The 27,346-nt window shown below is 36.9% G+C and overlaps 1 protein-coding gene across 1 annotated transcript; it reads left to right on the forward strand.

The window, feature by feature from the left end:
* Window positions 1–254: 254 nt before the first annotated feature.
* SH3TC1 (SH3 domain and tetratricopeptide repeats 1) lies at window positions 255–26,019 on the forward strand (the record flags this gene model as incomplete). The annotated part of the gene is made up of 17 exons (XM_080343868.1): window positions 255–907; window positions 3,233–3,307; window positions 5,534–5,661; window positions 8,269–8,374; window positions 10,210–10,353; window positions 10,911–11,088; window positions 12,107–12,210; window positions 12,338–12,533; window positions 13,438–13,565; window positions 15,790–15,831; window positions 16,908–18,593; window positions 19,294–19,474; window positions 21,968–22,118; window positions 23,921–24,043; window positions 24,322–24,472; window positions 25,369–25,565; window positions 25,789–26,019. The coding sequence occupies exons 1-17, from the start codon at window positions 700–702 to the stop codon at window positions 26,017–26,019; spliced, it is 4,029 nt and encodes a 1,342-aa protein (XP_080199994.1). The 5' UTR covers window positions 255–699.
* Window positions 26,020–27,346: the final 1,327 nt, after the last annotated feature.

Below are 27,346 nucleotides of genomic sequence, written 5' to 3' on the forward strand. Positions count from 1 at the left end.
AAATAATTGGCTTTGGATTCATAGAACAATGTAATTCAAACAACCACATTTGGAATTAAATTATCCTTACTATCATAATATTTGTCTTCATCAACAAGAGATACCAGTATTTACAAAAGATATGGAAGAGAGTGTTTAATTCTTAAGAGCAAAAATTACAATGCATTACATATAATCCTGGTACAGTACTGAAAACAATGGTGTTAGCTATTGTCATTACATTAAGGCAAAGGTCAGCTATATGAATGGAAAAGCATATCTCTAGCGAAGTGAGTTTGGTCTCTGGCAGACCTGTATTTTTAATCATTTATAACTAGGTCATCAAGTCTGATAGGCAGTTTTTCAGGGACGTTAGCAAGAGAAATTGGGATCTGAAGTCAGAAATAAAATGTTAATTAAATGTTAGGAAAAATACTCTTTTTTTTTTTTTTTCTGAGAAAAAGCATCAAAATCACTTGTATAGCTTTTTCTGGGATGATTTTGGGTGTTACATAAGAGTTCCTCTGAAAGAAGTCCAAAGCAAATGCTTTAATGTATATTACAATTAAAAATAACTCCTGCAGGAGAGGGATGGCTCTTGAATATGCGCATGTAGTCTGACATCTTCTAAAAATATATTATTGATTGTTTTTATTTTTCTTCCTGCCTGCCTCAGGTTACTGATAATGTCAATTGTGTCCTTGTGAGGAACTGCAAGTTATGGAGAGTTTGGTGGTGGGAGGCAGCACATCCGTGCTCAGCGCTGACACCATCGTCCCGTGTCCGGAGGGAAAGCAAGATGGGAACCTGGAGAGGAAAGGAATGGAACAGGGAAGGTGCAGGTCTGGCTGGAATTGTGTGGAGGCCAGTGCTGCCACCAGCACTAACAGCGATGGAGTCAGGATGGACATGTTGCAAGAGCAAATGGGTAAGACCTTGATCAATATATCCTAGTCACTTGTCTCTTGATTTTTCTTTGCATTTAAGTTACTGTGTTCTTTAAACGTTGCTTGCTGTGCACCTGCAGAGAACTGTTATGTATATTTTCAGCCAATTTTTTTTTTTTTTTTTTAAATACACCTACAACTGTTAAATGCAACAAAGCAAACAGCTTTGTTTCCTCCATGGCAATGCTGCACTGATGGGGCTATTAAACAATACATTGAAATCCACTTTGGGCAGAGAAACCGATGACCTATTGGCTAAAGTAAACTGAGATGAAAATTAGCAAAAACCAAGAGCCAGAATACTGATACATAAATTCTTCATCTAGCACTTTTTTTGCTATTATCTCTAAGATTCAGAAGCAAAGATGAGTGAGACTGCATATTTTTATTTTTATAAAACATTTAGATTTCTGGTTTTCATCAGAAGATGTAATACCATATTTATTTTACTGCAAATGAAAACATGCTTCATGCAGTAAAAATATGAGAGTCAGGAAAACTTTTAGGGTAGAAGGATAGAGTGCTATAGGTGGCTGTGTCTCAAAACCAGTGGCTGGACTTACTTTATAGTAGGCATGAGAGCTTTCTGAATGTGAAAATACTTCAAGCAATCATGGAAAAACTATTTCATTTTAAATTATATGTCCCATGGCTTAGACAATGTCTTTCTGTTCACAACTGCAACTCTGCTGACATCAAAGAACATGGAGTATGAGCATCTCAGAGCAGTATAAAGTTTCTCTTCAGCTTGCCAAGAAGTCAGTCATCCCATTAATTAAGAATGGGTTTTGGAGTTCATGTTAAGTCTTTGAATCTAATTATAGCACTTTAAACAGTCTCAGTGTTTAAAAGGCATTTACAGTAACTCTTACGCTTTTGCTCAAATTTAATAGCAAACTATTATTTGTAATTAAACTTTTATGAGTAATAATGCTTTCTCATAGTTATTCCTTTCTCCTAAAAGTCATAGGAATTAGGTTATTTTACTTTCTTGATATTCATGTCTCGGTAAATACCTTTTGAGTCAAATTCATCTTTCAAGTCAAATTCATATCAGATCAAGTTATATTCATATTGTTGGGAACTCAGATTTATAATGTTCCTTAAATACAGTCAGTCTGTGCTGCAGTGAGCTTACTTTCTAATTTCTGTTTAAAAAAACAAATATTATTGCATTCAGATTAAACAAACAAACCAACAACACCAAAAACCAAACCAACAAACAAACAGACAAAACAAACAAACAAAAAACCCAACCTTGTCAAACACCCAGCCAAAACCCAACAAAAAAGTGCTTGGGAACTGAAATTTCTAATTCTAGTATAAACTAAAAATTGACCTTAAAGATTTCTTTTTTTTTACTGCTTACTGCCTTTTTTTTTTTCTGAAGTAAGCAAATTCTGTGTTTATGGATCTTTATTTGTGTGACTTTTTTCATGTCACATCAACAGATGCACTTGAAGGAAGATACGCAGTAATTCCTAAGTCTTCTGTAATACTAGAATACAAGTTTTTTCTTAAAAGCAGAAGTGCAGAGGAAAATGTCTTAGGGTACATGAAAATTGACTGAGAAGTTTTCTTTCAGAAATTAAAGATCTATTTCTCCCACTTTTATTCTTAGATATATCAAGCCTTGTCTTCACTGATTTTTGCCAAGGGAACCTTGAGAAAATTGAATTGGTTGGAGTGGGTGTTTCTTCAGCATGAAAATGCATAATTTCCAGAAGAATTGGAAGAAATATGGGGGGGCGGGGGGGGGGGGGGGGGGGGGCGGGAAATACCATTATTGACATAAAAGATGCTTATTTTGTATTGTTTTTCAAAATCTTCAAATCCTTTTTTTAATGTTACCCTCTCCCAAGTATTAAGCTTGAATAAGTAGAGAAGGAATTTTTTGTAGTTCCATGAATGAATTGGTACAAGGTACCCATATCATCGCTGGTTTATACCACTGAAGCTTCAGTGGGGGCCACTTTTTAGTGTAGGTGCAAGGGAAGAGAAAACAAGGGTCACTTGCTCCATCCCTGTTGAGGCTTCAATTGCCCAAGAGGCCCTTTTCACTAATTCTCCATGATCTTGAAGTTTCACATAAAAATGATGGAACGTTTCTGTCCTACTGGGGAGAAAGTTAAATGATCTTCAAATACTTTTTGTGGGTTTGGGGAAAAAACAGTGATTTTCATAAAGTAATTATCAAATGCATCAAATGCTTTGGAAGTGTGGGCTGTCGCTTTTTTTTTCTTTCCAGTGTGATCTATATGGACTTCAAAAATGTACTTGACCATTCCTTTGATTTCTCATTATAGAGTGTTCTCAAAGTGAAAAATGTATGAATGTCAGTTCAAGGACCTTTTCCAGTCAAGCAGAGAATTTTCCAACTGGTAAGACATTTTCTTCTATCATATCTTATAAATATAATGATTCTCTCATTATTTATTGTTTTTGAGACACCTACATCAACAACATTTACAGTCACAACTTTACAACATACTTCTTGGTAGCTGTGAAGTGTCTGACTTCTATGTAAGATTTGCTGAGAATTTCTCATCAAAAGAGACAAGTAATTTAACTGCTATAAAAGCCAGAAATAATTTATGGACTATATTGTAATGACTAATAAAAAGAAAAATAAAATTTCAGTGCTTATTTTATATTGGGGTTTCAGTTCTTAAAATATCTCTTTTGAAAGTTTTTTGCTTTTCCAAGTCTATATTTTTTTAAATGCTGTATTCGCAATGAAGTTGCAGTTGAGTGCAGTTCTTCAGTAAGTAGGCACAGCAGGCTTCCCTTCTGCAGCGCTCATGACCTGCTCTGTGCATTGAGGGTCTGTTTCATCACATTTCCCTTCTCTCGCTTGTGGAAGGAGAGAAATAACCACCAAAAACCAACACAGGGATGCGATCTCTTTTCTGGCTTGACCTGACACATCACATCAGTGGTGGACAGTCTCCTTCAGGCGTATGGTTATTTGTAGTTAAATTATTTGTGCTTATGTACCTGTCTGTCTCACTCTGTGCAGCATTTGGGCAGTTTTTTAACTGGGGGTATGGATCAGAGCTCACAGAAGCAGAATAGAAGATTACCACGGGTGCAATGGGTTTTTGGATTGAGTTTCATTTCCATAAGGCATTATTAATAGTTCTTTTGGCAGAAGCAGCCATATTTCAGGTGTTTTAGTTCAATATAACTGTTATTTCAGTAACATTAACTTTATATAAGACTTAAATATAATGTAACTGTAGAAACACAGTTTAACTTGGAATCAATCTCATTATGTAACACAAAAATTTAAAGTTTTAAGTCTTTTAAGTTTAAGTCTTTTGTGCCAACACATTTTATGAATTCAGGAAAATGAAAAGGTCAACCATACTGTTACCTAACACCCATCTGAGTAACATTTGAAGGCTCCAGCTTGTGTTCTTTGTACTAACAATTTACCATATGACCACAGCTTAAACAGTGAGATCTAGTAATTCAGTAACACTGCTTTAAGTTTCTGAGACACCCTGCTTGACCTTAAAGTAATGAGTACTTTAGGTGCAAGTCATCATAAAACTCCTGGAAACATACATAGGAAGCCCTCTGAAAACAGTTTAAGATGCAATGTATTAGACTAGAATGTGAAAAATATCTATTTTACCTGATTACAAGGTGAAACTCGGAGGAGCTGGAATATTTTAGCATGTACTACAATCCCATTTATTGCTAGAAGTGTGACCTATTTACATACATGCAACTGTAATTCCTCCTGAGAGGGTGTTATTGGTGCTTATGTGCACATCTGGGTGTCTGAAAACTTCTGAGTATGATTTAATGTTATTAAGCTAAATTAACAGACATGTAAAATAAAAGCAGCTTTATCAAAGATTCTGTTTATCTGAGAGAAGCTATTATAGCTGAAACTGTGCCCTTGGCTGCAGACAAAGCCTCTAATAAAAAGATGCCAAGATCTGAGAACAGGTACCTAGCTTCTTTCAGATGTGCTGGGGCAATCATGTAACTGAGCTTTCAGTTGGACCATTTGTCTTAGTTGGTACTGCTCAAACAGCTTAACTGAGAAACAGCTTTTTCAATATTCAATTTAAAGAAGTCTTCTGAACTGGTGGGGTGACATGTCGGACAACCATGAATTTAAGATTAACAAAGAGAAGGTGTAACATGCTGAACTTAAACTTTTTTCTTTGTGATTCCAGTATCTGTTTGCTTCCAATTTTAAAATACATGCGAGATACTTGGAAATCTGTGCATGTTCTCAATGTCCGTAGAGCTGTCTAATTTGACACATTACCAATCTGCTTGCTTTATTCCTCATCTCTCCATCCCAAGTGTGTTAGTTGTCTCTGAAATTTTCTACAGACTTTCACATCACTCTCTTTTGTACTTTATTATGCAACTGAAAAAAAAATCTTGTGATTCATGCTAGGCTATATTTCTGCTGGATGATAAAGATGGAAAAGAAACACACAGTAGGTCAGTTGTCTGTGTGTCTGTCTCTGAAGCAGAAAAAATATTTCTTAATGTGATTTCTAATATTTTTGAGGGATTTTCTGGTTCTCCAAAGCTGATTCACAAAACTTGTAGCACTGTAAATCGGTATCCTTCTCCAGATATCTCCCTGAAGTTAATGATGGTAAGAGGAAAGAGTGGATGTCCTGATCCCAGACTCCAAAGACAGCTCAGAGGGCAGCTCCGTCTTCTGGAAAGTGACAGCAGGGAGGTGACGGCAGTTTTCAGTGTAAGTCAATTGCCTGGGAATTGTTTTATTTGTTTAGAGAATACACCTTGTGCTACTGAAATACTCTGAGATACTTGGGTCCCATTTCCATCTACATGCTGTATGCTTGAACTTGAGTGACCAGAGATTCCCATGGCCCAAAACCATCTGGGGACATTAGAAATACTAGAACACCAAATTGATGTAAAACAAATAAACCCAGCTAAGTAACACATTGAAGGGTTTTATTTAAAAAATGTTCTGCTTTGATTTACATCAAAGGAAATCATGGCTTTCTGATGTGTTTCTTTTTCCTTTATTTGTCCTCATATTGACTCTTCACTTTAGTTTCCAGTTGCTTGGGGTCATTTGGCATGCAAGTTACCTGGGAAGCCCCCTGCTGAGCCAAAGAGGAAGTCTGAAGGAGAACAGCATAAATATTGAGTTTCCTAGGGCTAGATGGCCATAGTTTTAAATAGCATACAAGAGGGTTGGCCAGTTTTTATTACTGTCTTTAATTTCTTTGTATGTAGGAAATCCATCCTCTACAACCAATGAGGTTTGATACAAATACAATTTAAAGTCTCCCGTTTCCTCTTGATGAAAAAGCAGGATGATACCATTTAGTCTCTGTCTTTTTTTTTTGTCTGAGCCATGAATTCCAGCCCCTTTCACTAGCAAGCCAAACCCTGAAATCTTAATTAGTTATGGCTTTATGACTGTCTCAGATGCATGTGTTTCTACATGATTTTTTTGTTTTCATGTATTGTGAACTCTCCATCAGCAGCCTGCTGATTTTTTTGTGACTGTGAAAACAGCTGGTATTCCTGCTGCCCTGCTCCGACTTTTGTTTAGAGGGTGATGGAGAAAGGAGAAGGAAAACAGCATACAAATAGATGAGATTTGTGGCCTTATTAGAAACAGACTGGGAGAAGGACTTTGAAGGAAGAAAGATTTATAATGCTAAGTTTCCCTAGAATGTTGTTTTGATATTCAGCAGTGCATGAAGCCCTTGAGGCTGAGATATTCTAGCATGTGTTGGCAATTTATTAATAGATTTCAGGCTCTTGTTAATATTTAAACTGGTGTAGAAAGGGGCATGCAGAAGATCAAAGCAGTGATGAGGCATGCTTGTTGGAAGAGGCTTAAGTTCGACTTCAGTTTTCAAAAAGGAATTACTATTTTAATCTGTTCATGCTGTATGAACTGAAAATATAGAAAATAAACACAAATCATTGTGATCTTTTAAAATACTGACAAATCATAAAAATGGTGGATCAGCTTCATCCTGCTCAGATTACAGAAAATGTTGGAGAGACAACTTTTTTTTATTACCCACACACCCCTGAATAAGTATCAGTTTCTTGGTCAGTTCTTAAACTGTTTTCAGATGCATTTCAAGTTTGATCTGACAGGAGCAAGGGCACAGTACTGGGAAATGACACAGTAACACACTTGTTAGCTTTGCATCTGATTTATTCTCTGAGATACTGGTTCAGATACTTATCTCAGAAATTGGTATGTATTGTGTTTCCCTGACAGACGGTAGCTAATACCATAGGGAAGTCCTGGTTTTAAGCTTCTAACTCAGGTGCAACCAGTCTGTATATTACTCTTCTTTGGCTAGAATCCATCAAAATGTATATTTCTCTCACTTATTTGGAGGGAGGTTTATGTAGTTCTCACCTTCGGCATTGCTGAAGTCCCCTCTAAAATATATCGTTATCATTTAGAATTTTCATCTTTGTTAAACACACAATTTAATGCTACCCAAGCAATGTGAACCAGTACAAATTAGAAGGATCTTAAGGCATCTTTAAAAAAAAAAAGTACTCCAATGTATTTAATTCTCTTAACCATGGAAAGAGTGAACTAGAGAGAAAAACAAATAAACCATCAAACAAAAGGAACTCTTTCCACGTTTAATATTAACACCCACATGTCTGGCAAAGGCAGTTCTCAAGCTATAAACTGCTCTTTGCTAGGAGGGTGTTCTTGGAGAGTATCACTAGATGCTTGCCTTGCTTTCACATTCTAAATAGGGAAGACTGGTTGCTATACATAGACATATCTGAACCAGCCATGGCTTTAGTCTCACTCACTGTGGTCATTTCAGAGGTCTTAATTCCTCTGTAAATTAACCACACTAGAACTGTTGGTATAACTGGTAAGAAAAACAAAATAGGATTAAATCTTGGCTTGCTGTATGTTGTAGATGTGTTAAAGCACAGAAATCTCATATAAGTAAAATCCTGGATGACTTTTTAAAATCCTTTTTAATGCATAGGTGTAATGGTTTTAACATGAGATGATTCAGGCTAGACATGAGGAAGAAATTTTTTTATGCTGAGGGTGGTGAAACACTGGCCCATGTTGCCCAGAGAGGTGGTGGATGCCCCATCCTTGGAGACATCTCAGGCCAGGCTGCATGGGGTTCTGAGCAACCTGATCTGGGTAAAGATGCCCCTGCTCATTGCAGAGGGGTTGGTCTAGATGACTTTTGAAGGTTCCTGCCAACCCCAAGGGTTCTATGGAAAGTGTTGCCTAGTAAGAAACTACTTGAGTTTAGTGTAATGGTAATTAAAATATCGTATGTGATTTTTTTTTTTTTTTTTTTTTTTTTTTTAGGAGCTCTCTGCTAGACTGTTGTCTATTCATAGTGATCAAGATCTAATAGTGGTGACATTTAAGACTTTTGAAGAAATATGGAAGTTTCTAACCTACTACTCACTGGGTAAAGGTGTTTTACCATACAACAGTTCAATGTGCTTTTTTTTGCTTTTTTGTTTTCCCCCCTATGCAGGCAGTTTCTGATTGCCTGGGAACTTATTGAAAATTATGTTGAGATTCTTTCTGTTTAACTCCTAATAGCAGTAAATAATATTCCTGAACTTGGTACTAGTGATAGAGCTAGAGACACTCATCCTACCAGCCTCCAGGAGAACCTGCCTTTGTCCCAAAGCAGATAACAGCTATTCTTTCTGGCAGATGTCTAAGTTACGTACCCCAGAATCAGATCATGTGTACTTTTTAATGACTCTGTTCCAATCCAAGTGTTTTTGTCTTGAAGTCTAACCTGTGCTGCAACTTCAGTGCTTTTATGGCTTTATCTGCTCACTGTGGACAAGAAGAGTTTATTCCTCTTTGCGCCAAACTCAGACCTATTTGGAGACTTCTAACCCACACTTCCCCTCAGGCTTTTCTTTAGGAAAATCAACCTCAAGTCCTCTAATCCTTTTTCACAGAGTGTATTTTCTAGATCTCTGAATATTCTTCCAATTGGACTCTTAGTAGTTCCATGTCTTTACTGAACAGTAGTGACTAAACTGGAGAGAGTTAGTAAGGCTACAGATGAAATATCAAGTAAAAAAAGGTTGTTTTGTATGTTCTGCATGCTTCAGTTCTGTTTCTAAATCTGAGTGTGTCTTTTGTATCAATATGATGCCACTGATTTGAGTTCCATTTTTAATAACTCATAACTTCACAGGTCTTTTCTGAAAAATAGCATTTGAATGAGATCTTTGCCTCTTCATTTTGCTCACCTCATCTTTTTTTTTTTTTCTGTGCGTGGAGACTTTCTGAGCATCACTATTGAATTTGCTTGTTTCCATCAGACCAATTTAAAATTGATTTTATTTTTAATTTCATGTCTGCTATTTACTTGATGGTTTGTATTTTAAAATGCTCCTTAGAGAACTAGAAAAATACTGTTTCAACCAAATTTCGCAGAGAAAGCATAAGATGAAGTTTTTTTCTTAGGCAAGGCTGTGGTGAACAGGGAATTGATTCAGTATCTTCCAAACAGCAGAGTAGCACCTTATCACTGATCCGCCCGCCTTTGCTCTTCATCACAACTTTTTGCACAAAAGATTTGCTAATATATTAGCGTCAGCCCATAAAGTAATAATCTACTATCATACTATGCTGATTATGGCAGGCCAAACCAGATATCCTTGTAACTACCCATATATCTTTGAAAGCTGAAAGTGCTAATGTCAAGTGTCCCAGTTTCCAAGATCCAAGTACTTCCTCCTTGTGATTTACATGACTCTGGTATGCAGCATCATCTCTCTCCCAAAGAAATCCCAGGAATTTGATACCCAGACATGGTATTTCCATAAATCAGCACAGCTAAATCAGGCAACAGAAATTTATTATTTTTTGAGATGATTTGCAGTCATCTGTTAAGTGGTGCTCAGCACCTGTTTCTCAAAGCTTGTTAGTGACTACCACTTTCAGACTCCAAACCTTTCTAATATAGCTAAACTATGGAGAAACCTCTCAAGGTGATGACATGGTCTGCTTTTTCAGCAGGATTACACACAGAGAAGTTGTGTGTCCCGCAGGTGTAGTTTGTGGCAGCTAAGCACTGAAAGTAGCTGTATTGCATGTGACTTAACCAGTATAATTTTGCCAATACTATGTAATAAAATTGCTTAACCCACAGTGTATAACTAATAATGGAGTTATCGGAATGTCTACTCCAGCCTCTGACTTCCTGAAGGGTTATTTGCTTGTATAATGCTGTAAAACTGCAAAAAAAAAAAAAAAAAAAAATTTTTTTTCTAGGTTTTATAAATCATTGCATGGAGAATTTATTCCTAGATCAATCTTTCTGGCTCTATTCTCAAGAGGAGGAAGAAACTGGCATTAAAGTCTGTATAAATGAAAAATCATTAAATTTGATGTACAGAAGCCTGCTAGTACAGGAAGGTAAGGAAGATTGTACATGCTAAGGCTAAATGTAGACAAGCACCTTTCTTTAAAATCCTAAAATCAAATATTAAGACCCATCCAAATGCTTAAGGAAGTTGCAGCTTAAATCTATTAACTCCAAATGTATCACAAAGAGAACAGAAAGGAATGAACACAGATTGTGTTCCATAGGATCATGGTGGGATTAGAGAAGTTCACATGCAACTGGTCCATAAATGGGTACTGAAAGAATTAGGGAGGGATGTACATTCCAAATTGTTTAGTATTATTGCAGATCCTGGAGGCATACAGAAGAGGGATTACAGATAGTTGTCAGGCTCATGTGCTTCTCCTAAATAGCATCATCTGCTGTTACCATCAGAAAAAGAGTGATGGCCTAGACAGATTGTTGATTAGTGCAATAGGAACATGCAAAATGTTGCAGTGGCAGAAGGTTCTACACACATTTTCAATATCTCACTGAATATTACTGATGCTCTTGAAACCAGATTTAAAGCTTGTATGACACTAAAACACTACACAAAATGACATCTGCTCTACTCTGTTCTTTTTAGAGTCATTTTTTGTTCTATGTCATGACAATCTGACAAGAAAGATAATTGCTACAGACAATGAAATCAACACTTATTTGGAGACTGGGGCTTTTACTGAAGACATAACAGCTGAATCTGTGGAAGGTGACATGACTGTGCTATCTAATGCTTCTCTGGAGCCACTAATCCCTTTTCATCAGTAGGTACCTGACTCTAGCTACCTATTTCATATGCATGTCTTTCATATGTACATGTCTGCTTAGACAAAGGTGTTTCTAAATGGTACCTTGGTATGAAACACCCATCTTCCATTAACACTGAGAACAGATGTTCTATTTCCTTCCATAATACACTATTGAAATTAATCCAGATGCCTTCAGAGTGGTATTGAAAGGTGGCTTACTGTCTTTAAAGTCAGATATTGTTTGGGGGGTTTTGTGTTTTTTCCCAAGTCTGAAATAAAATCTATTAGCATTTCTAGAATAGCATGGAGTGAGAAATTGCATTTTTCAGGCTACTTGGAAATATGGATAGTAGCAGGTGGGATCACAGAATCATAGAATGTCCAGAGTTGGAAGGGACTCACAAGCATCATCGAGTCCAACTTCTGTCCCCGCACAGGACAACCCCACAGTTCACACCGTATGTCTGAGGGTGTTGTCCAATTGTTTCTTGAACACAGGCTTGGGGCTGTCACACCTCCTTGGGGAGCCTGTTCCAGTGCTCCAGCACCCTCTGGGTGAAGAACCTTTTCCTAATAATAATACTTGGAAATGTGGGAAAAATACAGAGTGTTTTTACTCAACCCTACTGACAAGAGCCATCCACCTCCTTAATGCAGTTTGTTTCCAGTTCATGTACGAGCTCATAAGTGCTATTGCTAAAGCCAAAATTACATCAGTGGACTTATCAATGTACTCACTTCAGGAATCTCTAGAAAACCATTTATTCTTGGTGCTCTTAGTAATTAAAAAGCTTTCTATTGACCTTGGGCAAGGAACATGACTTTCACAGTTAGTTTTGGTTGACTGAAATAACACTTCTTTTACTACTGATATTACTCAATACAGTTCTGTCTGAAGTGTACAGACAGTGCTGAAATTGAAAGATATTTGTGGGAGGGGTGCATCTGTTTTCAAATGGATTTAAAATATCATTGTCACAATATTCAATGCAGTCTTTAATACACTAACTTTAACTTCTTTTTCTACTTTCAGATGGTTTCTTAAAGGGTATTCTAATTCTATTGATTTACCATACAAAACTGAATCTAAACACATCAGGAAAGTTGATAAGAAGATCCATTCAAACATCAGCATGGGTAACTCATGAGTTCCAGGAATATCTTTTGCTAAATATGTTATTCAAATGAGCTGCTATTCTATTAAGTGTATTTGTACCGTTAAATTATTTTATCTGCAAAGATTAATTATCTCCTTATTACACAGCAAGGGGTTCCTGTCTAGCTGTGATGAATTATGAAAGTATTGCATTGGAAGAGATAAGTTTCCAGGAAGGGGACAAAATTGAGATTCTTGGATACTTCATTGAATGCATGGAATGGTTTCTTGGAAGACATGTGTTTACTGGCCAAATAGGTTTTGTAAAGACAAGTCATGTTAAACTGGATTTATCTAAAAATAAGTAAGTTAAATGTATTTAACTCATAAAAAAAAAAACTTAGTGTCTTGAGCTTTAAAATGCTGAATGTTAATCTCAGGGTGTGTTCTGGTTTTGTTTTGTTTGTTTTGTTTTAATGAGAATTGTCATAGTGTGTATCAGTTAAAACAAATGCAAAGAAACTGGACTATTAAGTCTGCTTAAACATTGGAAAATGTTATCAGTCTGTACCTAAGTTTCTTACTGGGAAAAGGGGTTGCTGTTGTTGTTAAACCTGATTCAGTCTCTGTTTTTTGGATCACAAGATCAAAGAGGTTTTATTGTTGCAGAAGATTCACTAGCTTCAATTTTCACTGGTCTTTCAAGATTTGTGTCAAAGCATCCAAGTTCTGTTTTTGCTAGTACCCTCAATTACAGGCCTAAACTTTTTTTTTTCAAAATGTGGCTACTCTTAAAAATAATTGCTCATAATGCAGAAAGAAAGCTGTAAAAAGTGTGCATTTCAGCATGCATTGGCACCACTTTAAATATGCTGCTCCTATTAATATGTCTGGACTGTTTGCACACTGAAACAAGGAGTTATTAGACATTTGCAGGTCCACTTGATGTGTAACTTTAAGCTTATATTGGAAAAATAATATCATAATGTCCTTAAAGCATTGTGCTTTTAATAAATTCTCTCAAAGTGTTGTACCATGACACAGACATAAAACTTTGATATAGCAGAAACTGTTAGCTGCAATCAGAGCTATTATCAGTTTGTATGTGTGTTTCCAAATGACTGATAGTAATTTTGAACACAACGAGAACTATAATATAAATAATATAATACTTTCTCTAACAAGCTCCAATTTGACTGATGCAGCATATTCCTCAAGCCAAATCCACTTTCAGACACCTTCAAAGTTGCTCCTTTTTATTTTCTTAGACCACAAGACCTGGATTTTCTTGATTCAGAAGAGCTATCTTTTTTTTCAAAAGAAAAAAATTTGGAAGAAGTGATACATTTGTTGAAACAAACTGCCATTACAGATGTTTGCTCTGTTTATCGAATAGGTAAGGATGAGTTTTATTCCTTTTTACTGCACAAGATATAAGTTCAGTTCCTATATCCCTGTTATAACTGATTTTTTTTTTCTTGCCTCTTTCAATGAGATTCAAGTCTTTACACCTACTTTGAAATATCTTGGTATTCAGTTTGACCAGAGATATGGCATATAAAAATCCTTGATATCAACTTTGCTGCTTTCCTGCTGATGCACGTCTTTTCCCAGCAGAGCACTTACAAATATTCTTTTGTCTCTCTTTTGAGTTAATTAAACAGCAGGGCTTTAAAAACTCTATTAAGCTGAACAGATCTTCAAGTCTTCAAATGTCAGAGTATTGCATTATGAGAGGCAGTAGGTTCACCCAAATACTGACAGCTTCTCATTCATCTTAGGAAAAGTGGCATAATAATTATTGAGAGCTAATGCAAACATATGCCTCTATATGCTTGATTTAACTTTCAAAGGTGTAGAAAAATAGCAAAATTGATTCGTACAAACCAAAAATACGTACTTCGAGCTGCATAATCTCTGATACAGCTGCTGTTTCTTGAAGTGCTCATGCTTTACATAAACTAATTGGGGTAATTGGAATTTCATCTTTAAAGACTCAGTGTAAGGTAGTATAATGTAATTGTCTTCCTGAACTGAACAGGAGAAGCAATTATTTATCCCACCACAGGTCATTCTGTGGTGATGCATATGCTTGTCAAATATATAACAAAGTTTTATCTTCATTAGTGCCATCTTAAAAGACAGGCCCATAGGCTCCAATTTGAAAGGAGCTGGTATGTAGATTTGACTTGGGTGTATTGGTTTAATTCTGCAAATTGATGTGTGTGTGTGTGGACAATAACTAAGGATTGTCAGGCCTGATCTGCAAAATGTGACTCATGTCAATGTGCAAAATGACTTCATGTCTCACCTTCCTTGCTCAAGTGAAAAGCCTGGGAACAAAAGCTCAGACCTTGATTAGGTACTAAAACAATCTCATGAGTTTAAAGGACATACTGCTGGGTTTGCCTGTTGCATATTTTTCACCTGTATCTCATCGCCTCCCTAATCTTTACAAGTACCAACTTACTTCCACACTTTCCCCAGATAAGTCTAATTGTTACCTCTTTTTTCTCTTAAGCTGCACAATTGATCAATATAACTTGACCTACTCAGAGCAAGTGTTTTCAGTATTCACTTGATGTTTTGTTGTGTGATCAGAGTAAATGGGTTTTAGATTCCTTCTGTCTGCATCAATGTAATGAGAAGTATTTACTTATGAATACTTCCTCAATTAGATATTTAGAGCATTAAGTTACAACTGCTGTAAACATCTGTGGCATTTGTCCACCAAAGTCAGGAAAGCATTTAAAGACGGATATCCAGAAGTAAATAGCCAGTGAGAGATCATTCTCAGAGGCTAGTAAAATAGCTTTTCATCAGCATAAATAGACCTAGCTCTGGGAGCTTCTACTTTTAGATATCCTTCATACACTCAGTATCACTTATACTACGTCTAGTGTATGAAAGACAGTGAATATAATCCTGAAACGCAGCATGACAACTGAAATACCTTGAGAAATGTCTTCCACACACAATAGCGAATCTTAAATGTTCTACAGATGTGCTATGTTGAGTGATTAGAACTAGAACCATAATAGTACTGTCTACAGAATTTAAAGATATGTCATTCAAAAAAAAAAAAAAGATAAATACAGGGATTTTTTTTATCTGCATGCTGTTCAAATTGCCACAAAAGTCCGACATCCTTATCTACACAAACTACCCTAAATATTTTTTTCCCCACCTCCCCAGAAATAGTGCTAAACCTTATTTCAATAATATTAGAGGCTTTTTGGCACCTCGTTTTAGGGGCAGGTTGTGGGAAATGGTTGTATCTGCACTGCCTACTTGTATTTTGATGCAGCAGTGATGCATCCCTCATGCACAACAGGCTGTCTCTCATTCTAGCTGCTGTGTGCAGATGTCTCCCCACCTCACTGAGCAGTCGTACATGCAAGATAACTATGTAGAAAGTGCTGAATTGTATCAGCAGGAGGATAAGTCCCTAGTATCTGTTAGCCTTGGGTCAAACTTAGAAATTTATTCTCTTCCACTTTCCAGGATGCATCCAATTCTTCTGACATAAATAATTCTAAACTAAAAAAATAGCCTTATTTTAGGATATTTAAAAGTGAACTAGAACTACATAACTAACATGGCTTTTTTGTTTCTTAAAGATCAATTAGAAGAACCAGAACTTCAGAAAGCTCATGAATGTGGTAATACTTCATATGGATACAATTTTTTTATACAAAATTAATGTGATATTCTGATATTGTTGGTGTCCTTGCCAGCTTTTCTCTTTCAAATGTCTCTTCACATTCTATCTTCTCTTATTGTTTGCTGTTCTAGGTTTTGCTGTAACAGTGGGAGGACTAAAGAAATGGTGGCATGTCAGTCTTTTTTGTATTTGTAAGATACAACAGTGCCAGTACTAGGAGAATTTAGATCAACGACCACAAACTTGTCAATTCTGAGAAAGTTCACCTGTGTCTACAGAGAATCAGGGCTGGTATTTCAACAAAAAATAAAATCTTATTACACAGCTGTGGCTAGCCACACAAAGATAACATGGACAGGAGAACAGGACCTTTGCAGACACCCATTTGAGACTGCAACAATTCCAACAGCTCAGTCTTATGTACCCTCCTGGCTTGTCTACCTTAGTTTTCTATCAAGGCACAGCCCTACTTAGCTCACATGCATGCTCAAATTGACAGTTGTCTTAGACCTTAGTCCACCCAGTATCCATGCCCTCATCCTGGGCCCTTTATCCAGCCTCCAGTTCAGATCTTGGGTCTTCCCAGATTCTGGACTTCTCCTGCTAGTCTAATTTTCCAACTAGTCTAATTCTCCTGCTACTCTGAATTTTATAATTCATTTGTATGTGTTGTTCTTGCTCATTTATCTGTTCTCTCTGGGTGTATATGCTCTGTGTGTACTTTTTAAGTATACACTCAAACACAAACCAGTTTGAATTAATATTGGTCTTCATTTGGATTAGTGTTGGATCAGGCACAGGGCCTGGCTGGGCAAAGTGTATTGATCAGCAAGCTGCTGACACATGCCAAGTCCCATTTATCACCATTCTGCTAGTTTCCTATGCTTATTCCTCCCCAATTTTTCTTGATCTCTCTCTATTTCCCACCTTCGGCTTGTCTCTTAGACATACTGTTAAGAAAGCACAGTATGTTTGTAGTGTCTTCTACTGATAAATGTTTTTGTTGGTCTAGCAAATATCTTTGTGTGCATTCATGCATGAAGTTGTGATCTGTAATTTATTCTTGAATTTCAGAAATCCCATGTTCACATTCTAGTACAGGATCCACTAACAAGAATGGCAAGATAGAAGAATTCCTGAAGAATTTCAAGAATTTAGAGGTCACACAGCCAGAGGAGCCAGCTGCTGAAGGAAAGGATTCTGCTAGCTCTGCAAATATGGAAGTCTTTCCTCCACCTGAAGGACCTTGCTTCCACATATGCCAAAATGATGTTCAAGCACCTGACATCTCTGAGTCATTGTTGTTCTTCTTAGATAGGAGAGAGTATGACAGAAACTTCAGAAACCTCTATGATTTCTCTTATCCATTTATCAATAACATGTTTTATGGGTTTTCAGAAGAAGATGATCTGGTTAGCTTTTTTAGGTTAGCAAGGGAAGCAGCAAAGAAAGCAGGTATGTCCTGGGCGCTAGCAAGGCTCTGCTTTCTCTTAGGTAGGCTCAGCATTAAAAAGTTGAAACTTTCCCAAGCTCGGGTATATTTTGAGGAAGCGTTGGGAGCAGTAGCTGGAGGGTTTAGTGATTTGTACTTTGTAATTGCTCTTTATACAAATCTGACAGTCATCTACTTGACACAGAAGAACAAAGAAAAATGTGCCCATATTTTTGACAAGGCTGCATCTCTTCTCATGGGAATTCCCAACTACATTTGCAGTGCTGATCTGGAGTCAGATATTCTAAAGTATGCTCTACAGAGGGCAATTTTGAGCCAGAACAAACAAGCAGAGGCAAGGGCATGTTTTCTACTGGCAAAACATTACAGTGCACACAAACAGCATGAAGAGGCACTGCCATTCTTGGAAAGGTTTCAACTGTTGCTTGATGACTTGGGTTTACAAAACAACTTATTGAATGAAAGTTATTTCAAACTGGCAGAGTCCTACAATGAAAAGTGTTTGCCACATATTGTGTTAAGCTGCATAAAGGTTGCCTCTTCCACAAGCTCCAGGACTTTAATGGATTCCTTGAAAAGGATTGATTTAGTCATCAAAAATGCTCCCAAGCTCTATGGCCTGAGAAAACTCAGGCAAATACTACCATGCCAAATTGCACCTTATCTCATACAAGCACTTTCCTCTATGTTTACTCATGAGCAGCAAGGACTATGCAGTACTATCTGCCTTAGCTTAGCAAAACTGTACAGCCACCACAAACAGTATGAAAAAGCCATTGTTTACACGATGAAAGCACTGGACTCTGGTTCTTGTAAGCCAGAGGAAACTATTAATAATTTGGTTTCACTTGCTTGGTTATACATTCTTTACAGACAATATGATGTGGCTTTAGCCATTTTAAATGCTGTTATAGACTCTTCATGGATCAAACCTCAACAACTAGGCATTGCTTATAATATGCTTGCTATTGCTTTGAAAAGAACCAACAATACAAAAGGAGCTGCTGAGAGCTACTACAAAGCGCTGTGTCTCTCAGAAGAGACCAATATGACCCATAACCAAGCGATAGCCCTGGGTAATTTTGGGGCTCTCTGCCTGCATGTAGCAGCCAGCAAGCTGGCAGAACATTATTATATCAGGGCAGTGAAGCTATTCTCCAAACTTCCAAGTATGGACTGTGGCCAAGACTTTACCCAAGTTCTCCTTCAGATGGGATGCTACTATGTTGGTGGATGCCAAAGAGAAAAAGGAAGGTTTTATTATGAATGGGCTTTTTTAGTTGCAATGGAGACAAGCCATCTGGAAAGTAAGTACTTTTTTTTTCCTCTCTCAAAGTTACAAAATATACCCTGTTTAGTAACATTTGCTATGTAAGTATGTTATTGTTGGTCCTAGGTATGTTGCAGTTGTTCCTTAAACAACATTTTATGTCCAGTTATGTGATAGTTATTGAAGTGATTGAAATCTTTCATCTGTCCCATAATGGTGGACAAACAATTGACATTGGCTTGCTCTTCTGGTGATACTTAGGTTTGTCAGAAATAATAGAGAAAATGAAATGTTAAGAAAAACTTCATTTATTTAGTAAAAAGTCTAGAGATTTCTATGTTCACTGATACTTACAGTAGTTAGGATATCATTGGTAGTACAAACAGCACTAGACTCGAGTTTAAAGGTGTGAAAACAACTGGTAATCTAGATTATTTTTGAAAACAATAGCTGTATTCAGAAGACTCATGCTATATTTACTTATTCTTGCTACCATGATTAAGGCAGTTTATACAGGTAAGGTGACTTCTTATTTTATTTTGGAGGTACAATTTGAAGTAACCTCTGTTAACTTTAGGGGGCAAAGAAACTGGCAGAGGGAATCTTATTGTTATGATTTTATAATGTTATTCATTGACTGTGCTGAATTTGTGAAACAATAAGAAAGAATTATTTGAAAAGTAATTTAACTTTGAGTTCAAAATAGAGATTAGTGTATTTCCAATGTATTCTCCTAGGTCAACTACAAGCAATTAAACTGCTGTGTCAGTTCTACAGTACAGTTGTTCCCAATGAGGCTCAGTGTGTCATCTACAATGAATACCAACTATCTTTAGCTAGAAAGATGTCCAACAAAGTTCTGGAGGGACAAATTTTGGAAACAATTAGTCAGCTCTATTTGTCTTTAGGAACAGAAAGGTAAGACATGCTGAATGACTTTGCTTTTATTCTGACTGTAACTTTCCTGTCATGCTAAAGAACCTCAGTTTTTGCAACAGCTGAACTACTTTTGTGGTGGTTTTGTTTGTTGTGGTGGTTTTTGTGTAATTTTTTCCTCCACTCTGCTTTGCCAATACACTTTATTAAAATTGAGGGGTACAGTGCTAGTAAAGACTTCTTTTCATTTTTAATGAATATCTTATCTCAAGGGAGATAAGATATTCAGCAGGGATTAGCACCACTCCAAGAGCCAAATTATTTTTAAAATCTACGTAAATGTGTTTAAAAATTGTTATGCAACTCTTTATGACTGCTGCAGCTGTAGGGTTATTGCTCACAGGTGACTTGTTGGTGATGACAGGTTTCTTTACAAGACAATTTTTCCATTAGAAACCAAATGGCCTATTCCAATCAGGTCAGAGGTCAGACATTGAAGTGTTTCTATGTGAGTGTTTCTCTTTGAGGAAATGTTTGTGGTGTGTGTGGTGTGTTTGTGTTTTTTTTTTTTTTCTAAATGTTTTTAAACACAAACTGTGCAAAACTACATAGTTTCAGCCTTGAGTTTCTATGTTGCTCTTATTTTCCATTTTTTTGCTTTGCCTTATTGAAAAAAGACTGCACCAGTCAATTCATAGTAACAAACAGGTGTTGGGGTAACTTACAGGTTCCTCTAGACAATTTAAAAAACATTTTTTAAGGCAGCTTTGGGTTTTGTGGGTTTTTTTTTTTTTTTTGGTGTGTTGTGTGGGTTTTTTTGTGTAGTGGTGTTGTTTTTTTTTTCTTACTATATCTCACTTCAAGGAGTCACTTCAGATTGGGGTGTTTTCAGGTATGCCTCATTAAGCATGGAAAAAATATCCTCACTTGTGGAGGAGAGTAGATGCTTATTTTAGCTTTAATATGTCACCTAATTTATTTTGCTTCTTTTTTCTCTGCTGTTAAATGATATAATTGGTGAAAAATCCCTTGGAGATGCTGAAGACAAAGTGGTTGCTTTAGATTGCAAACTACCTGGAATTTGCAGGATTTAACCAGCTGGAGAAGCTGTTGCTTTGTGTGCATATAGTACATGAAATTTATGTATCCCAGGAGCCTGGCACCAAAATAATATTGGTTGTGTAACCTTAGGAGACTGACAGACAGTAGCACAGACTCATTATGATATTAGACTATAGTACTGCAGTATTCTTTAAGTCCTGACCAACACGGATATGTGTCTATGATGAAGTAACAAAAATAGTGACATCCTTGGTGTCACTGCCTCCATTGTAAATTACTGTGCCCATACCAGGGGACATGGCCTGTCCAGTTCCAGCTGTTGTGCTGGGTTGTGGATTGGTATAGACTTCTGTCTGCTGAAAAAGCAAAAGCTCTGTAGGAGGGACAAAAGTGGCATTCAGTAATTGGGCTGAGTTGGACTATAACTACCTTCTTGTCTTTCCTCATGTTAGAAGCTTGTTAACAAAGAGAATGAAGTGTCAGGCTTGTTTAGTGGATTTTTCTTACTCTCATGGGTATAAGAGGAGTGACAGGTCTCTTCAATTTCTGTAAGAATCATTCAGTGGTAATTTTTTTTCCCCTCAGATGAGGTACCTTGTTGAGACAGAATCGAATTCTTGATAGTGTGAAATACAGAGTATATTATTTCCAGATTTTTTGGATATTTTTGGAGGTTGAAGTAGGCTGTTCTAAAGATGCACTATATAAGAAATCACTGCAAATGTGCAGTTCATGTTATATTTTAATATGTTGGTGTCTTGTGCTTGGAGGAAGATGCACAGGTCAAGGTGATGGGAGCCTATCGTAAGACAGAGAAGGATTTGATAAGGAAGTCTGGGGCTTCTATGTCTGGTATAAAGCACCATAAGCTCAGTGAATCTGACAGGTCTGATGAAAAGTGTGACCACTCTTCTAAGAGCACAGTACTCTTACATGTCTAGAAAATTGCACTGCCCACTGATCTGATCATTTACGTGCTTATAGAACTGATCATGTCTGTCCCCCTCCAAGATTTTCTACAAATGCTGATTAGTTTGAAATGTGCTTAAGTCTGAGGCCCAGGTGATAATTAGAAAAAAAAAAATATTTACATAGAAAATTTCTTTGAGATTTGTAGGAAAACAAAAACATAAATGATAATCATTAAAGATAGTGATAAAGAGCTAAAGATGAGGAAAGATTTTTTTATCAACATGTCACTAGTCTTAGGTGTGAGGGAATGATGCATCTAAAATAAACTATCCTAAAATAATATAATGTGATAACACTCTAACAGGAAACATAGATGGAAGAACAAAAGGAAGATGAAGATGATCAGTTTCATTAGTTATTAATGGAATACGGCTAAGAAATTATAATTGTGCATTGAATAGAGGAAAGAGATTTTTTTGTGTTAAGGGATTTTTGTTATGAAGAAAAACATTCCCAATTCTGAAGAACCCTGCAGTGATTAGCAGTTTTCCCCTCTTTCAGGGCCTACAGGTCAGCTCTGGAATATACGAAAAGAAGCCTTGGAATATTTATAGATCTCCAGAAAAAAGAGAAAGAGGCATATGCTTGGCTACGGGCAGGAAAGATATATTATGTTCTGAGGCAGAATGAGCTTGTGGATCTTTATATTCAGGTATGTTGTCAACACTTACCAGCATGCACATGTCATCATGGTGCAGGTGGCATGGTAAGAGAATAAGTAATTCAATATAATGATCCCAGAGATCTTGCTAACTGATGTTCTGAACATTTAGTAACACCATTTATGTAATGTTTAACAGCTGAAAGTCTCAGCATTTTCTAGTGGTGCTCTATTTTAATCTGTTGCTTGACTCTGGAAAGATTTTAAGCAGTGACCTTTCTTAGTGTCTGTTCTAAATTGTGTATTTCTTCATTTTCTACCAGCTCTACAGCACCACAGCAATCAAACCATGCATGCTACATGCTCAGTCATCTATATAGCTTCTAGTCAATCACTGTTGTATCTGGGGAATTAGCTTTTTGCTTTTTAAACAGGTTAAAAATACTTCTCTCCCATTCTAAGGTAAATTACTCCCTTCTAGTACAGAACCTGACATAGTAAGAACTGAGTCTTGGCTGGTGTCTGAGCGGTACCAAAATATGATCTGGAAATAAAACAATCAGATACCTGTTAAGATGTTTTGAAAAAAATCTACAAAGTAGGAAAACAGGAATCAAGTTCTTGTTTAAAAATGATACTGAGACACAATACGTGGGGCTACTTTAACAAATTATTTTCTCAATTCAGTTGCATTTTTCAATACTTACCAGGAAAACTGAGTAAATGTGTTTACAAGAAAGGACTGTGGTATAGGCCGGGGTTTCTGTGGGTTTCTGTGTGCGTTTGTTTGTTTTCTGAAGTGATTTTAGCTGATATCCCAAGTTAGTTGCCTTGTGGTACAAAAGCCAAATCAGCATGGGGGATGATTTTTTGCATCTTCCTTATTTCCTCCAAGAGGAGGAGTGGGCCAGGGACATGTATGTGTATTCCACACTGTGTGTGTATGGAAACTTGTATTTAGAGCAGTCAGTCCCTGTCTATGAGGAAAGTCTCAAAGCAGGAACCTTCCCACTAAGAGATTGACCACTGTACCAGTAATTAGTGCAACTCATCATATCTTAACTTGCATGTAAAATACAGCTTCCATAATGTGAAGCAATAGAGTTTTTAGGTGCTTGAAGCCAAAATAGGTGGACAAGGATCATATTGCCTTTGTGCTTAAGTAGAGAGCTGGACTTGTATTAATTGAATGCAACTTGACAATGAAAATCACAAAGCCAAAGCAAGATTCTTAATCTTGCTTCATGTTAAAGTCCCCTTTCTCATTACTGCTTGTCTTATTGATAACCAAGTATCCTGGTACTCTTGCTTTTGGGGAGGATACATGCTGCCTTTCACAAAAACCTTTTTGTTGATGTGGCATATATCTGTTTCAGAAGAAGATGATGATAGATCTGCATTTATTTACAGAATTGACTTCACAGGCTTTTAAATCAGCACTGTTAGCAATAACTAACCTACAGTTACAAATTATATTTATGATAAGTTCAATCTAATTAAAGTGTAATACGTTGCAGTTTTTAGAGTGCTATGTGCTGACAAAGGTAGCAGGATACTATTGCAGAAAAAGGGAGACAATAACACTGCATGTGCCCAGGTTCTTGTGTTCCTACTTCAGCAGCTGCCACTGCCCTGCTCAAAAGCAGGGTACCAATAACAGATAGAGCATGGTCTCATCAAATATAGCCTTTCCTATCTTATAATGAGAAGAGAAGCATTAAAAAGATATTTTTTCAGTTGCTTTTATTTATTTAATTATTTACCTATTTATTTATTTATTTGTTTATTTATTTATTATCAAGAAGTTTCCCAGACTTATTTTCTTCTTTCTCCATTCCTTATTTGCTTTTCAGGTTGCTCAGGATGCTGCTCTTTACACAGGAGATCCAAATTTAGGAATGGAGTTGTTTGAAGCTGCTGGAGACATATTTTTCAATGGTACTTGGGAAAAGGAGAAAGCAGTGACTTTCTACAGGGTTTGTGCAGTTTTTCTACTGCCTTGATAGTTATGTACTCTCCCATCATAGCAGGTGTTCCACAAATGCTAAAGTAAAAGCTGATCCTCTCACCACTTTATAACCTATTGTAGCTGAGTACTTTGTCATGGTGTTAATAGATACCACCTGTTGCAACTCTTCTTCTGGCTGTAAAATATGTAATCAGCAAAGTGCAAAATGAAACTATAAGTTGCTTCACATGGCATAAGAGGAAGCATCTTGAGGTTCAGTTGTACCTAAGCTGTTATGCATTTCAGGATAGGGCTCTTCCACTTGCTGTTCAGACTGGGAACAGAAACACCGAACTCAGATTATGCAACAAACTGGTGGAATTGTTGGTGAATCTGGAGGCTTATGAGGAAAGTCTGGAATATGCAAGAGCATCTCTCATGCTCAGTGTAAATTTAGGTAAGGGCAATTTCAATTACAGCTGAATATGACTGATATCTAAAATATGGTTTTAAAATATGTTTTCTTCCTTTGAATTCAGTTAGATTTCTTGCCAGGATTTCATAACAATATAATAATTGCTATTTGTCTACATTCAAGCATGCACAACTTTATCACTGCCTTTTCTAACTCCAAGTTCCTATGGAAAACCTTTGGTAGAGCATACAATTAAATCTGGGATTCCAAGTCCAAACTCAGTGTGCTTCTAACAGCTAAGATGTAATACTGATAAATAATGTTGTCCTAAGGGGCTTTTGAGTGTTGTAAACTTCTTTAAAATTTACTCAGAGCCTTGCTGGTGAATGCATCTAGGATAAAGTAATCAAAAATGATAGGGCTAGTTTCAAAAATTACTGTTCTTCAAGTCTGAGAGCTCTTCAATTGATTAAGAGCTCTTACCCCTCCATACAAGCACAGACAAGTAATTTTCATCAGTTTGAAGATCATCTTTTTGTAATACTTTTTGATGTAAATTATGTACTGAGAGGGGCAATGGAGTCTTTAATCCCATTAGCTTGCTTTCTTTCATTAGTTTCAAAATAAACCATTCATATTCCTTGTAAGTAGGCACAGGATGTGTATATATCTAATCATGAGAGAACAATGTAGTTATGTCTTAAGAAAATCCCAGATGCTGTCAAATCTTACAGTGGGAAATTTAGGAATTGGATTTTTTTTCTTAAAGGGCATGTTTTGTCCATGTATCTCTTGAGCAAAATTAGTTTTATTTAATAAAAGCTCAGGAAATACCATATAGAAATAAAACAAAAAATAGCATAGATGTATTCTTATTTGAGACAATTTAACTAATTTGTCTGTTTGTTTTTATGATGACTCATGCATTATCTCATTAGGAAATCAGCTAAATGAACGAATAGCTTACCATCGGCTGGCTGCCATCCATCATCATTTGGGTCACTGTGAACTAGCTGAGCACTTTTATTTAAAGGCCTTGTCCCTCTGTTCCTCTCCCCTGGAGTTTGAGGAGGAAACATTATATTACGTCAAGGTGTACTTGATCTTAGGAGACATTATATTCTATGACCTTAAGGTAAGAAATACCAAAAACTTCTGCAGAAAATCATAACATTGAGTAATGTTTCATAGCATGAGGTTTTACCACATTGTTCTTTTTCATTTAGAATGAAATAATGTGGGAAAACATACTGAAGTTCTGAATCTATATTAATTTCCTTTGCTATCTGATAAACTGAGCTTGGATGTCCTCTTACATCGGTTATACTATAGAGGGTACTCTCTGTCTCTTATTTCAGGATCCCTTCGATGCAGCAGGCTACTATCATTTGGCACTTGCTGCTGCCATGGACCTGGGCAATAAAAAAGCTCAACTGAAGATTTACACAAGACTTGCAATAATCTACCATAACTTCCTTGTGGATCGGGAAATGTCTCTCTTCTTCTATCAAAAGGCAAGAACCTTTGCAACAGAGCTAAATGTTAGAAGAATAAATCTAGCTCCTCATCCATGTTTAAAGAGTTCATAAGCATCTTGGGAAAATGCGGTCTAACTACTACAGAAGTACTTAGAAATATTGCACTGGCTTTGTAGGAGGATGTAGAATGTATTCAGTTGTCTCATTATGCATGTGGTGTAAGGGAGAGCTCAGCATCCCAGACTAAATGACCAGTTTATATGACAGCTGAACTACATTTCATTGTCTCCAAGATATACAGTCTCATTTGTTGTTGAAGGATCAACCTGTGAACTAAACCAAAAAATGCAATAGTCTTTTTTAAATGAAAAAAGATCAATGCATAGATGCAGTGTAAAATATTTAATAAAGTGCAAGAGAAGAAACACTCCATACAGTTTCTGGCTTTCTTTGCATGACCTAGTTCTTATGACCTAGCTCTATCGTATTTACTTGAGGTCATAAAAAATTTGCACGAGCATGTTGAGTGGGTGTTACATCCAACCCTCAGGTACGAGTTGGGGGGAGAAGTGACTCAGGTTTGTGGGTCCCCCCAGTTGGAAAACAGTACATGCGGTACTTAAGGTCTGCAAACAAAAGGCTTTTATTTTGCAGTTTGGCCCAAGTGGTATATGATTTGGTGGCAGAAAGATTTACATGATTGTAGGTTTAATCGGTAATCATTACAAGTTTGCAGCATATGTGGGGCTGTAAATCTTATGTTACTATGTTATGTATAAAAAAGAAAGTGAAAAAGGTAGAAGTATGGGAAAGAAAGAGAAAGATTTCACCATCCTTATGGCTCCACTTTATGTGTGATGGAGTTTGCAGTCTTGGATCCAGTGATGTGTGGCATCCTCTGGTGTCTTGTTCAGTTCATGTGGTGAGACTTGTGGGCAGAGTGGTCCTCAGGATGGCGGGTGGGTGCCACCAGTGCTTGCGCAAGCTGGGCCTATAGCCCCCGGGTTGCCTGCTTGCATAACTTTTGGTCTTTTGTGGAGGTGTTATTGTGAAAGATAAGTCTGGAGGGGGGAAGGGTTGATTGCAAAAGATCAAGTCTTGGACCATGTTGAAGGGTCTCAGCTTTTCCCTTTGTGCCACACTGGGTGTATCAGAAGGTGGAGCTATGTTCCCTTCAGCAGGTCCCCCATCTCCTGTATCGGCCAGCCTGCCTGAGCTGTGGCTCATTAGCTTGTCATTGGTATGCAAATCACAATTCACTCTATACTGAATGTATCATCAGATCCTGTGGCTGGATGAATTGGTTTTCCCACAATGTTTCAGCCATTATCTGTATCAGTATTTGACAGTGGGGTATTTGAGAACTGGTTTGATCCATTTCCACATACATCACCCCTCATTTCCTATCAAATTCATCTACTGCAATACTTATAGGCAC

Source organism: Nesoenas mayeri (genome assembly GCF_963082525.1).
Source record: "Nesoenas mayeri genome assembly, chromosome: 4".
Classification (NCBI taxonomy): domain Eukaryota; kingdom Metazoa; phylum Chordata; class Aves; order Columbiformes; family Columbidae; genus Nesoenas; species Nesoenas mayeri.